General features: G+C 44.1%; 1 protein-coding gene across 1 annotated transcript; it reads right to left on the reverse strand.

Moving 5' to 3' along the window:
* Positions 1–353: 353 nt before the first annotated feature.
* CALM1 (calmodulin 1) lies at positions 354–9014 on the reverse strand. The gene is made up of 6 exons (XM_033107015.1): positions 8788–9014; positions 5923–5953; positions 4827–4970; positions 2570–2676; positions 2029–2164; positions 354–1858 (listed from the first exon to the last, which is right to left on the reverse strand). The coding sequence occupies exons 1-6, from the start codon at positions 8788–8790 to the stop codon at positions 1830–1832; spliced, it is 450 nt and encodes a 149-aa protein (XP_032962906.1). The 5' UTR covers positions 8791–9014; the 3' UTR covers positions 354–1829.
* Between the last annotated feature and the right edge of the window lie 5921 nt (positions 9015–14935).

Here is a 14935-nt window from a genome sequence, read left to right on the forward strand (position 1 = left end):
ACCCACTTGGCTGCCAAGAGCTTCTCACTGCCTCGCTAGCAGCCTGCCACTGTTCCCTGGCAAATTAAAACCTCCCACACAAACACTCAAAACCCAAATCTCCTTGCTAATAGGATACAAGCAGTGAACACCCTGAAAAATACATATCCAGCCTTCATTTCCAAGAGTTCTGCACTAAATGCAATATGCCTTTAAGGGGGCTTTTTAAGTGAACCAATCACGCTGCAAAGGCCAGTACCAGCATCTCTTAGTTTTGACTACAGGTTTATAATTAGATACAAAATTCCCTCAGGGCTACAGTTTGACTTTCAAGCTGAGGGCTACGATTGGTTCTACTTGGGGGGAAAAAAGCAAAGTCAAGTCAACTTAAAAAACCAAAAACAAAGTAAAAAGGAGGCTAAGGTTCAGTATAATCCTCAATTAAAAATCGTGAATCAACAAGGTGACTGGTAGTGTCCTTTAGGCATGAAGAGACTGGCTTAGAAAAGTGACTACTGCTTCTACCACACACAGCGAAGGTTGAATTACAGACACACTAAATCATGTCTCCTGCACAGATGGTCTCAAGTAGTTACATAAAACAGGTCATCAGCAGCACAAGTGAGAACCCCTAAATACATGCTTGAGAGAAAGTGGTTTTTTTTTCGCTAAGAGCTCTACTGCCTGAATAATCATTAAGTTGCCATGATTCACTCTCCCCCTCCCCCCAGTGAAAATACAACAGACCTGCATGTCCACAAACACGACGAAGCGGTCGGTATCTGCCTGGTTTCAGGCGAGGTCTCAGGCTCACAGGTTGGTGCTTGGATATGGGGGAGGGGAGGGAGGGGAGGAGGGAAGGAGATAGGAAGAGAAACCCACTGCTGGGCTGGGAGCCTTTAGAGGTGCCTTGTCCCCATTTAGACCTCAGCTTTACAAAGCATTTAACACCACTTTAAGTTAATGGTCTTTTTATTGGAAAAAAATAAAATAAAAAGACTAGCATTTACAACTTGGAATGGACGTAAATTGTAATTTCTTGAACAGCAATGTTGATGGTTGTGCTGATGTCCACAGCCACAGCCTACCTCTGCTGGCTCCAAGTCATGGTTCAGAAGGTTTTAAAAACAGAGAGTCCAAAGATGCTCCCTTGGGGAAAGGGTCTTTAAAAATTTGTGTGACCGGTGACAGCCTGCTACCCACTGCGCTCTAGTACAATGCAGACAACGCTAAACCCACACACGTGGCCATGCCACCAGGGTGTGTCACCGTCACCACGGGTCGGGGCCCACAGAAGGACAAGAGGCCCATCCTGTTAGTGGGGCTGCGTCTAGACAGTTTATCCTTCACCCATGTTTCTACACACATCCTGAGGTAAACCAATTCTAAAATGTTTGCTTTCACGAAACCAGCGATGACCATTTATACTAACAGACTGAACCTAGAACCCATTTGAATAGGTTTTGAAGTTGTTTTTTTCATTTTTCGTTTTTAATACAAATGCCTGACTGTGCTCAATTGTCAAGCTGCATGCATGAAAAACTGGCCAGCCCAAACAGTGTGTTAATCGTTAGCAAATGGAACTGCAAGGAGCCCGCTACGTCTTCCCTATCGTTAAGGTAGTACAAGTATTGATACTGTAAAACGGATGTGTAGCTTGATCTTTAGGGGACAGGACCACCAACCAATACATGCAGATTTGTTTGTGTGTGTGGACAGAAGGTACTTTTGACATTCAGTTTTGCTATATAGAAACAGAATGAGTAAATGATTTTTTTTTTTTGCAAGAGGTAAGTAAAAGATTCAATTTGATTCTTCTAGAGGGGGGAAAAGGAGTTGAAAGTAGGTCTTCATTTTGCAGTCATCATCTGTACGAATTCTGAAAAGATAAATGATCATAACTCAGTTATCTTCAAAAGCAGCTTTAATGAACACAACATCTCTACTATGCATTAAAAAAATCAATCAGTGAATGTCTAGTGGAGCAGTGAACTTGTTTATAGATCCTACAAAGACTTAAAAAACTGAGCTGAAGAAACAGTGTTTTACCTTCATAGTTGACTTGTCCATCTCCATCGATATCTGCTTCTCTGATCATTTCATCTACTTCTTCATCTGTTAGTTTTTCTCCTAAGTTTGTCATGACGTGACGTAGTTCCGCCGCACTGATGTAACCATTGCCATCCTGTGAACATTCAGCAATGTTACTGACAGTGGCTGGTAGGGGCTCGGTGTGGGCACGTAAGTCTCGGACTTCGTTATACCCACTCGTTACTGCCACCTCTGCTCTCCAGTTCCCACCTCTCCCCACTACACACATGCAGTCAGCGAACTCCGAAAACACACAGGCTTTCCAAAAAAAGCTAACAAATTGAACTTAACAATCAAGAAACCTGGTTCAAATTTTCTGTTATTACGCTGACCCTCACTCAGTAAGTTTACTGTGACAAGTCAGGGTATTGGAAAGTGAGATTTCAGAGCATCAGGCAGTTAGGTAAGCGCTCCAACTGGAACAGATTGTTAAAGCTTTCAGAAACGATGGCAAAACAGCCACACTGAAGTACCCTCTGCAATGCAGAGGCGCGATTACCTTGTCAAAGACTCGGAATGCCTCGCGGATTTCTTCTTCACTGTCTGTGTCTTTCATTTTTCTAGCCATCATAGTCAAAAACTCTGGGAAGTCAATGGTGCCATTGCCTCAAATTAAAAAAACACAAAGCTCATGTAAAGGAAGTGCTCCAGGAAAGCCCCTCTGCAGTGATAAATCTTAGAAGCGCTTTACAGAATGGTAAGCACTTCTAGGACAAACTGGCAAATCATTTTATTAGGCTCAACCATTTGTAGGTCTAAACTATTGAAATACTTCACAGGGCGATTTCATATGGTTCCCAGAACTCAAACTAATAATCAGTGCCGTGGATAGCATTTAATGATGCAAAGGAAAACTGCACACACCGATTCCTGACCACTGAAGGGGGCTGTGCAGTTCAGGAGAAAAAAAAGCACAGGGTACTGCAGGCTGAATCTTTCCACTCCCAAGGGAAGTATTAGAGATTATCTCGCCAACCTCCACTCCAAGTTAGGGCGATCACTCTGGTCTAACTCTGCCTTGGCCAGTGATGCTAGTCAAGGCCTACATTTGCCCCCGAAAGTCTTCTCCAGGGGGCATTTCTCAGCCATGTTATGATAAGTTACCTAATCGTTTTCTCCTCAACTCGGTATCTTTATTTCCCATTAAGGGCAAAGCTCAAAAGTGTTTTCAGAGCTCAGCTCAGACTATTAACATTTATGAAACTGTCAGAAGAATCTGTTCTATGGCCAGTATTCCAAACAACTCCTCCTCTAAAACTAAGAGATAGATGAACACCCCAAAGACAAGCCACCGATTAACAACGTAATTTAAATTAAATGGAAATAAAGTTAAATTAGAAGGAAAAAAGCCTTAGGCTAAGTAAATCTTTTTCACCAGTACCTTTAAATCAAATTAGTAATTCAGAAATCCTTTCAAGTCCTTCTGGCCTCCAAAACTTGACAGCATTATTGATATTCAGGCAAGTCAAAATTAATTATTTGGAGTGCTAGCTCACAGCCACGCAGCGATGTCCTCAGGCATATTTCTTCACTGCAAACACTAGATTCTGTAGCCTGGGACAACCTCTCCCCGCTAGTTCCATACCATCTGAGGGCCTCATACATTTTGCCAGTTCCTAGGCCATGCCTCCCAGGATTCTCACAAAACAGGAGGAAGTCACCCCATGTTCCCAGATGGCTGATCATCTGAGCAAATGAGGGAGAACTATGAACCACCTTTTTTTCCAAAACAATTATTAAGTATGAAAAGCCTTTAGAAGTAGTTTGAATGGACTGAAACCATTGTGAAAGAGATTAACAAAAACCCCTAAATCTATTAGGTTGGTGCAAAAATAACTGTGGTTTAAAAGATTAAAAACAATGGCAAAAACCACAATTACTTTTGCACCAACAAATGTACGTGACAAGTATAACTCAGCTTTACCACCTTTTGATACCATAGGTTGTAATGACTATCAAGTCAACCTAGAAAGTCCTCTACATCCAAACTGTTTATTCTTCCCTCACCTTTAAAAAATCCACTATGTTCTACGTTATGCAATACATATACTAGTGCATATACAGGGTTTCCAAAAATACGTTTTAGCAGGGGAGGGGTACTCAAAAACTGTTTACCGATGGAAGTGAGCAATAACAGGTCTGCTGTCTACTAGAGCCGAGAGGAAAAGATGACCGATTGGTGACCCACTGCTACAGGGGTTACCGCTTCTTTCTTGCTCCATGCCTTATACATCTTCTCCTTCTGTTAGGTTCTACAGCTCTATTCCCTGCGGTTATCATGTACCCCACACCTCTAAGCCTCATGTGATCTTCAAAATTCTCTTCAACACACACATCTACAGCTCGCAATGTATCCAATTCTCCCTTAACGGCTAAGAGTGCTCTTCACCCACTTCACTTGTGGTTTCTCGTCTCCTCTTAAGAGACAATAAGCTTTTCAAAAAGGTCCATGGCTATTTTTAACTTCCCCATAGAACTCCGTGTGGACTCACGGGCCAATTGACAAATGATTGAGCTGTGGGTCACAGGAGGTATAGAAGAACACCACCGTGATCCGATCCAGGAAATGTTACAGACAGTGGGGGGGGGGAGGGCAGGCCCATAATCTTCTATTTTAATTGTCAATGGCCGTAAGGCAACCACAGAAAGGCTCTTTGCACATCTGCTTTGCTCTGGGGACCGAAAGGCAATCTTGTAACATGTCTGAACTTGAATTACACAACACTGGCACTCATTCATAGTTCTAAAGCCCTTACCGTCAGCATCCACCTCATTGATCATATCCTGCAATTCAGCTTCTGTTGGGTTCTGACCCAGTGACCTCATGACAGTTCCAAGTTCCTTTGTTGTAATGGTGCCATCACCATCTTTGTCAAATAGGGAGAAAGCTTCCTTGAATTCTAAAAACAAAAGTTTACCTTTTAGAATGAATGTCTTTACCCAATCCAGCCACAATACACTCTTCCCTGGGGTTTGCCCAAGCAAGCTGTCCAAGGTGTGCAGGTTATCAGAAACTGCCTGATCTTTATCTACTGAAATAAAAACCACAATAGTCCTGTTGGACTGGCCTTTATACAGCAGTCCATAAAGCAAACATTGCTTCTGGTAACCGGCTCCGTAAAACTACAATATTCTCCCTTTTTTAAAGAAGACTAAGCTTGAACACATTTAAATTAGACCTAAATCCAATCTGACAAGTGAAGATTGGTCCATGTATTCCCTTAAGGCCCCTTCCTGTTACATTTCTACAGCCATAAGAATGCCTTGTTTCACAGCAACATGAAGAGGTTACTAGAAACGTCCATTCCCAGGTAACCAGAGTTCTCTCTGCATGGTATTCAGAATTTTCCAAAGGCATTCCTGGTCTCTTAAGGAGAAACCATCTCAAAAAAGTCCTCCAGGGAATACTAAAAGCTAAAATCTAAACTAACACAACTCCCTTACCAATTGTAATCGTCCTAACACTCATTTTCACCCATTCCCACTGATTTTAGAATAGCAAGTCCAAGCTTTCATGATGGATTACTGAAAGACCTGTGGCACAAAAATTCTAAGCTAAATTTTTGAGTGGCAGACTCAGTGCAATCTCATTATGCGCAAAACCTCACACTGTGAAACAGTTGGCTACTACGGAGTGTAACAAATGGGTCTTCTTAGTTCCACTTCCTTTCAACATTATCTCCAAAATACCAGCAAAGTGTAACATCTGACCTAAATATTTCTGCTTAGCTTCATTTATATAGAGTCTTAGAAAATTGTTCAGCTTATAGAGGCGAGGGGACAAAGGAGTGATCAAAACTGAGTCATGCCTAGTTCTGGCCTACTGGGGACTTTGTGAAGTCATCAACTTACCCGCAATCTGTTCTTCGGTCAGCTGATCAGCCTACACGGAGAAAAGAAAAGGTTATAATTCAATCTACAACACTCTGAGATCAACATTGTTTTTCCAATTAAACTTTCAATAGTGACCTTTCCAAAATCAATTTAAAAAATACATATATATATATCAACTGTTTGAAAACTCTCACAGTGTCGTTTAATGAAAACAATTAGAATAAATGGAACGCTTTATGCCATTTTAAAAACAAAGGATGACAACGAAGTGACAACATCTCACCTCACGTATTCTCTTCTGGGCCTTCGGCTGTGTGCTAAGAGGTCTAACTAGGAAGGGTCAGTTTGTAATTTGAAAAATGGCACCTCTAGTGGCAAAGGGTCCCACAGCATCGGCTGCAGCAGCAGGCTCTGAGAAAGAAGAGCGCCACCTACTGCGCCAGGGACTCCGCAGTCCCTGCTTCCATCCAAGAAGGGACCCAGCCTGACGCTGCTGTCACCGCAGCTAGGATCTCGTCCAGGGGCAGTCTTTTAGCGCACCTTGCGCATTGCTGCGGGCGCTCCAAATCTCCAACCGGCATTACATAATAGCACTGGGTTGGATTAACAGGCTTTTCTATCCATTTTATGACACAATTAAGTGGGGAAAAATAAATATACTGCAATGTGTTACCCCACCGACTTCATTTCCATGTAATAAATGCTTTCAATCATTTAAATTAAGCAGTCATTTGTTAAAAACCTACCATTTACAATGGTCAAATTATCCAGATTCAGAAGCCAAGGGAAAAAACGGACCCTCCTACAACTGAGCTGTTAACAAAACTGAAAAAACTAAGTACACAGAAAACTGCACAATAATTATGAGCCTATACCCTCTTTTCTGGAGAGGAGAAACTTTCCTGGAGGATAATGTACTCTACTCACCTTAAAGATGACATAAGCTGCTCATAGTAAACATGCGTTACTAGAGGTGATAATGGTCACGAAGGTAATTCTCACTTGCATTATTTGGTTTCTGCAATACTGAACCTATGCCTCCAGCCAGGGGAATTAGAGATCCCAAGGAGAGCTAATATGTTATTTTTATTTTAATGGAGAACACCTAATGAAGCCAGTAACAAAAATCAGTCCTAACAGGAAGCCAAAAGGTGTTAAGTTTATTCTAACTCTTAAATGGAAACTTTCACAAATAGCAACGGCGTTCCATTATATTGAAAAACTTTCTTTTTCTTCAAATTATATATAGCTGGGTCTTCCTTGCTTTTTACCCCAGTGACTGCAAGTTGGTTTTCTTTGTATCAAATGAAGGAGACACAATGATTTATGTAACGCCAGGGCTACGTCTGTCTTGCACAACAGAAAGCGCTGCCACATCTCGCAAGAGAAGCAGTCACCTTACCGGGGAGAACAGTCCCACCTCGCTACAAAACTGTCGTATTAGAGGGGTTTATCAAGAGCATCAGCCTTCCTCGACAAAGAAATATCTCCCAATCGCGTTGGCCTTGGAGGTAAAGGTACTCTGAACCTGATGGAGCCATCTCCCCACCCCGACAAACCAGAAAACGCTGTGGGTGATGTCAGCCCTGCCCGCCGAGAGAGGAAGGGGGCTGTGGAAAACACACCCAGTGAGGCGCACAGGCTCATCTGACAATCTAGAAGCTGCAGAGAAAGCGGAAACGTGGAGGGCATCTCCCTGCGGACTGGGAAGTGGCGCGGAGTAGGGAAACGCCAAGCGCGAGGTCTGGCAGGGGTGCGTGCCGCGAGGGCAGGCGAGATGCCAGGGGCGAGGCGACCCCAGCGCCGGGATGGGGGCGCCGCCCCTCCCAAGCCAGGGCTACCTCCTACTCCTACCCCCACTCCGGGGCCGAGCTGCGGGTTGGGGCCCAGCCCGCCCCGCGCCTCCCACCCGCGTCAGCTCCCCCAGGCGGCGAGCCCGCCGCGCCGCCGCCTCCTCCCGGAGCAGAAACTTTGCGTCTCTAATGGAAACCGAGCCGCGCGCCAGCTCCCTCCTCCCCCGCCCCCCCCGCCCCAATTAGCGCCAGCCCAGTGCCTCCCGCGGGAAGGGGCCTCGGGGCGTATCAAGGCTCAAGCACGCCTTTACTGCCGCACTGAGTAGGGGGCTGCGGAGGTGCAAAATACGGAGACAAGCGCCCCGGCCACACCGCAATGCCCCACCCCGGCGCAGAGCGGCCAGCCCGCCGCTTCCGCCCTCTCCGCCCCCCACCCCTCGCCTTCCTGCCCCCACTCCACCCTTCCCCGGCTCCTTCCTTCCCAGCCCACGCCCGCGCCGCGCCCCCCGAGAGGGAGGAGGGGAGAGCAGCTGAGAGAGGGTGGGGGAGAAGCTGATGGCGACCCCCACGCCGGGGCCGGAGCAATGTGCGCCACCGGCTCGCTCTAACCCATTCATTCTCCCCGGCATGCCAGACCCGACGCCTTCGAGCCTGGGGAGAGGCCGGGGGGGGGGGGTGGAAGGAGCTAGTGCCCTGCCCCGCCCGGCTCCCCCGCCCCCCGGGGCCCCGGCCCAAGCGCTGCGCTGCGGGCAGCCCGGGTGCGGCGCGCTGGATGCAGTGGTGCGGGGTTGGGGGAGGGGGTGGATGCGGAAGCCCCGGTGCAGCTGCAGCCGGAGCCCCTGTCCCCGGCCAGCCAAGTCCAGCTCCAAGGGGACCAATATTTAAATGAGAATCCCTGGCCGAGGAAACCGATGCAAATCCGGAATGCATCCTTCTTAACTGCAACTGCTACGTAATACCCGGAAAACAGGAAAAAGCCCCCCCCCCCAAAAAAAAAAGCACAAAAAGGAAAAAGCGGACCAAACTAAAAATTTGTGAAGAAATCATGGACAGGGAGCTGCTACGCCGGCGTTTGCCACTCCTGACCTACCATGGTGCGAGCGAAGGGTGGAAGAGCAGAGGGATCGAGGGTGGCTGCACCAGCGCAGGGGCTGTGACGGCAGGGTGCCTCCGCTGCTGCTGCTGTTCTGCTGCTACGGCGCGGTGTGCGCTGAGCGTTGTGCCGCTGCCACCGCCGCCTGTGCCGCCGACCGAATGCAAGTAACGGCGCCGCGTCCACGAGACTCCCAGCACCAACGCCGAAGTGCGAGCCTGCGCTCTGTGAAATATATACGGCGCTCCGTATCCCTCCGCCGCGGCCGCCTCGCTCAGAGGCGCTGCGAGGGCCGGGCCTTGCCCGCTTGGCCCCACCCCCCGGCGCGTCGGGCCTCCCGCCGCTCTCTGCTCGCCCGCCGCCCCTAGCCCAGGTCCCGGAGGCGGACGCGAGGTGTTCGGGGAGAGGTGCGGGGTCGCCGAAGCAGGCTCCATCCTGGGCGGGAGCGAGGACAGAGAGCCTGCATAGTCCCGATCTGGCGCAGCCCTGGGCTTCGGAAGCCGTCCGCCCCTCACCCCAGCCCCACCCCACCTGTGAGATCCTCTAAGTCTCCTCCCGCTCCTTTGGGGTAGCGGGGTCCTGTTCCGTGAGCTGCGGGAGGTCCTGGGGCTTGGGGAGGCCGAGAGTTGCTGGGGACAGAGGAATTGACCGCACACCTTCAGCTGCCGAGGAGAGGGCTCTGGAAGGGGCAAAGCAGTTTTCCTTATGCAAGAAATCGATCGGACATTTTTCTTCTCAAAATTTGAAGCGATATGTGAGACAAATTATATATGCTCAGTTGCTAAATCTGTCGTGCTCATATGCTTTGCCATTCTTATAATAATGGTTTTACGTTTCCTCTGATTTTTTTTTGTATGCTTGAATAATAACTCTCCCCAGCTATTTTGTTCTTTTTCCTATGGAAAATACTATTCAACGTGGCTCCAGTCTTACTGAAATTAATGCACCTGTGCATCTTTTATAGACCTTAAAATGCATGCTTTGGCTTTTTTCTCTTAATTTTCCTGGTCCTGAGAGGGATCAGATCTTTATTCAAAAATCCCTAGAAACAAAGAAGGAAAAAATAGGTACTTAGAGTCCCCTAGCTTACAGTTGGAACACACAGCTAATTGGCTCTACTATGAAGCTGGACCCTATTTTACCCTACAATCTCGATTATATTCATTTTTAAATAGTATTTTAATCTTTAAATTTACTAATGTTTCCAATTTATTTGTAAACTGAAAAAAAAGGACAATTCCAGCTATTAATTGGAAGCCCAAAACTTAAAAGAAAAAAAAGTCTTGACAAAGTGCTGCAGTTGCTTTTCTTGCCAAGGCAGAACGCAGAATTGGATGTTTTGTTTACAGGGCCTGGACAACAGTTGCAAGTTATCATTTGCTTATTCTTTCAGAAAATGTGGCAAAGTGTGTGACTGACAAACTCTGCTAGAAGGGGCTTTGCTTATATTTGTGGCTTTGATAAAGTCCGCAGAAAGATGTTTTAAAAGATGGAAAATGTTCAGCACATTGTAGATGCCACAGGACTTCTGGGGTAACCTCAGACAATCATCTGTGGAGCTGCTCTTACTATGGTCCTTCTAGAATGCTGCAGAAAAGGTGAACCTGCTGTTCAATTTAAAGAGAGGCTGCAGCAGCAAGCCAGTGAATCTTCCCTCTGCAGATCAGAAAGACATTTCACTTCACAAATCTACCAATCATCATCACCATTCTGTGCTCATGGAGGGAAACCTGAATGGGAGTAAAGTGTATAGATTAATCGGAGAGTTGGAAATAGAGAAATAGAGGAAAGAGGACTAATACAAAATCGATTTAAAGGACATTCAATGATCCAGTGAGTTACAAGTCTAAATGCCAAACAGATCATTAAAATTGCTTCATTCCTAAACGAATTTGTATTCTTTTGTCAGGTTTCTCATATAGTAGTTATTATGATTAAATACAATTTAAAACATGGTATACATCGTAAAAGTAGGGAGAAATAATGGGAGAAATGAAATGTGTTTAATTATTAAGGATTCATTAGCTTCCAGTATTTTTCCATTTCTTAACATTATTTTGGTTAAATTGCTACAATCTCTAGTTTCGAAAACCAGGCATTCTCTAAAATAATATTTCTCCCTCTGTCATTTAACCTATTTCACCCAAATGCTTTCCATGATTTTACCCGCTAAAAACTACATTTCAGAATCATTTTACTTACAGGAAAATTCATTATTCTGATTCTTCGTATTTACCAGCTAGAGTTATCTTTTGGTAATTCTTTAACGTATCAAAGCGCATCTTAGATTTCAAGTCTGTTATGTTTATAATGAGGTCATGCTTTATTCAGTTTTATGACTATTTTGACACACTGAAATATAAGAAGGTCAAGTGACTTGCCCAAGATCTTACTGTGAGTCAGTGATGGAACATCAAATAGAGTGTGAGCCTTTGTTCAGGGCTCTAATCTTAGATTTATTAGTGAAATCAGTATCTGAAATTTTAAAACATGCAATGTGAGGGATTTGCCTATTTCGTGATGCAGATTCCTTTGACTACTTGGATGATCACTGGGTTTTCATTAACGTCAAATACAGTTGACCCTTGACCAACATAAAGGTCACAGTTGGAACTGCGAAGGTTCACTTATGTGTGGATTGTTGTCAATAAATACCTGTACTGTTTTGTTTTGTTTTTCACTTTTTTAAATTGATTTATTTGTGTTTTTCCAGGACCCATCAGCTTCCAGTCAAGTAGTTGTCTCAATCTCGTTGTGGAGGGCACAGCTCACAGTGACCCATGCGGGGATCAAACCTGGCAACCCTGTTGTGAAGAGCACTGCGCTCTAACCAGCTGAGCTATCTGGCTGCCCCCTATCTGTACTGTTTTTGATCCATGGTTGGGAGTCCGCAGATGTGGACGGAGGATTGTATATGCATTGTTCTACACCATTTTATATAGGGTAGGGGACTTGAGCATCCTCGGATTTTGGTATCTGTGGGGGGTCCTGGAGCCAATCCCCCGCAGATACCTAGGGACAGCTTAAGTTTTTAGGGCATCAAAAATTACACTTGGATTTTTCAACTGCCCAGGTGCCTGGCACCCCTAAACCTCTCTGTTGTTCAAGGGTCAACTGTACAGTAGCCCCCCTTATCTGCAGTTTTGCTTTCTAGGCTTCAGTTACTTGTGGTCAACTGCGGTGCAAAAATATTAAGTGGAAAATTCCAGAAATAAACAATTCATAAGTCTTAAATTGCATGTCATTCTGAATAGTGTGATGAAATCTTGCAGTCCCACTTTGTCCTGCCTCGACATAAATCATCCCTTTGTCCAGCACATCCACGCTGTTACGCTCCTCACGCTTTAGTCACTTAGTAGCCATCTGAATTATCAGATTGACTCTCACAGTATCAGTGCTTGTGTTCACGTAACCCTTATTTTAGTTAAAAATGGCCCGAGTGCAAGAGTAGTGATGCTGGCAATTTGGATACACCAATGAGAAGCTGTAATATACTTCCTTTAAGTGAAAAGATATGTATGTATAAGAAAAAACATATATATTAGGTTGGTGCAAAAGTAATTGCAGTTTACAAGGTTAAAAATAATTGCAAAAACCCCAATTACTTTTGCACCAACCTAATAGAATTTGGTACTATCCGCAGTTTCATGCATCCACTGGGGGTCTTGGAACAGAATCCCCACAGATAAGGGGGGGGGTTACGGTACACTCCTTTAAATGAATAAACTTCCTAACTTATGGAGAGATCAGCAATCAGGAAAATAAGCCACATTATTGTGGTATCTGAGAACCAAAAGTCTATGGAATATATCATGATATTGAGAGAAAATGGTTATTATTGTTATCTTAAAAATAATGTCAATCAGAAAAAAAGTAAAAAGAATGCAGCCCCAAAACAGAAATCTCAGGTTTGAATATAATTTCTGTTACTAAGATCACTCGACCCCTCTGAGTCTGACAGAAAGACTACAAATGCAATAATTGTACATACTCATGGGTACAACAAGAGGTTTGAATTCGATCTATAAATTCCTTCCGGCTGTAAAACCCTGTGCCTGAGATTATATGTAATTATAAAATATACATATATAATACACATCATAAATGTCATATACATGTGCATACATACAAATATATATGTATTGATGATGAAGAAGGCAAATGGAGAAATGGAAATAGTTTAAAATAAAAATAATATTTGCTGGGCTCAGTTGGTTAGAGCGTGGTGCTCTTAGCAACAAGGTTGCCGGTTCGATCCCCACATGGGCCACTGTGAGCTGCGCCCTCCACAACTAGATTGAAACAACTACTTGACTTGGAGCTGATGGGTCCTGGAAAACACACTTAAATAAACAAAAGTTTTAAAAAATAATTTGCCATCCTGTGAGGCAAGTATCCTTATGTGGAAACTGAGGCACTGACTCAGTGATTTGCCAAATTAAATGGTGGAACCCAAAAATGTAGCTCAGAGGACCAAGCACATAAGAATTACATTATATCTATTATTTAATAGAATTTATTTTTAATTTAATTTTTTATTGGGGGAGTGCGAAGAATAAGATTAAAATTTGATTTTAAAGAGATACTTCTTACCCAAGGATTTGAAATTAAAATCAGATCACAGGAATGTAGTAATAGCTCTATCTCCCACACAAGGAGTAGAGTGTTTGTGAAAGAAAACTCAAAGCAAAACATTTGCTTTGTGATGCTTTCTAGCAGGACATTTCTCGTCTTGCAGATGAGGCCCGCAGAGGTGAGGAGATGTGCTCACTGTCAACCATTCACCTGATGACACTGCTTTCCTCAAAAGCGGTGACGGGGGCTCTGGAATCCTAGTTCTGCTCCATGCTTTATCTCCAGGACTTGGCCTTTTAAATTTCTCTTTTACAAAATTGTCTTGGAGCAAAAGCTGATTTTAAGGCACCAATTAATACAAAACAGAAGTATAGCTCTGATTTTTATTTATATTCAGAGAATATATTTACATATCTAGATCTGCCTCAGAACAAGGCTCTCTTTAAATATTTATTGTACCCCACACTCTTCTAGGCACCACGAATACAGCAGAGAGATAGATAGGTAGGTAGGTAGCTAGATCTAGATCTCCTTGCCTTCATGGAGCTTACATTCTTTTGAGAAAATGAATGAGTGTGCAAGTGTGTGTGTGTGTGGGGGGGGGTTTGGGGGAATGTTTGATGGTTTCTACAAAGTATCCTCTCTAAATTCATTACCTGCATATAATCTATTGTCAGTTGTGTCTTCGTAGATGGATTATCTAGTTAAGAGTATTTTCCTTAAGAAATTGGTAATCCCAAACCGGAGCCCCTCTCCTGAGCTATGTCACAGGAAAGACATCTGGTCTTCCCACGCTCTGCCATGCCCAATGCCCTGCTCTCTGCCCATGGTCCAATAGCACCTTGATGATTACCCACCATTTGGGATTCTCTACCTCACAAGTTATCTCCAGTAGCCAGAGCAGACTCTTGCTGTTTGTGTGTAGATTTACATTTCATTAAATGTTATAGATTAAAAAAGCTTTACTATCTCTATCAACAACAAAATACTTCATTATTGTTTCATTTAAAATTCTGCTATTATCGTTTTTTGCCAGTATTTTTGATGAATGACTCATATAGGTAAAGAATAGAGTGGGAATTTTAACATTTAAATTTGAAAACATGTTACCATCAGAACATAAGCAAGTGTTAAGCCATGACTTTGTACCATGAGAAAAACATTATCAGTTTTAGCGCATAGGGTGTCTATTTTGTGTCCCATAATTTTAAGTGAATCGTAACCAGACACATGTCCAGCTTGCGGTGTTCATCATATATTTAGTTAACAGTCGAAAGTACAATCTCCCCAAACAACACCATTCAAAGGAAACGTGTGTCCTGTTCTTGTTTTTTTCAAATGCTTTCCTTTGTGTCGTCAAGAACACCTCTTGTCCTCCATTCACAGAGCTTGTGCTTGTTTTGCTAGTAGCTGTGGTGATGGATTTGCACTATTCCCTCTCTGGCCTGGTCCACCCTTGTGACCAAGGTCATGAATATGCAACACAGAAAGCTGGGGCCAGGGACAGAGAACAGAGCAAAATAATTGGCCTTTAATGAGACTGGAGCCATGACTTGGGCCTCAATAGCTC

This window comes from Rhinolophus ferrumequinum, chromosome 6, assembly GCF_004115265.2.
Source record: "Rhinolophus ferrumequinum isolate MPI-CBG mRhiFer1 chromosome 6, mRhiFer1_v1.p, whole genome shotgun sequence".
Classification (NCBI taxonomy): domain Eukaryota; kingdom Metazoa; phylum Chordata; class Mammalia; order Chiroptera; family Rhinolophidae; genus Rhinolophus; species Rhinolophus ferrumequinum.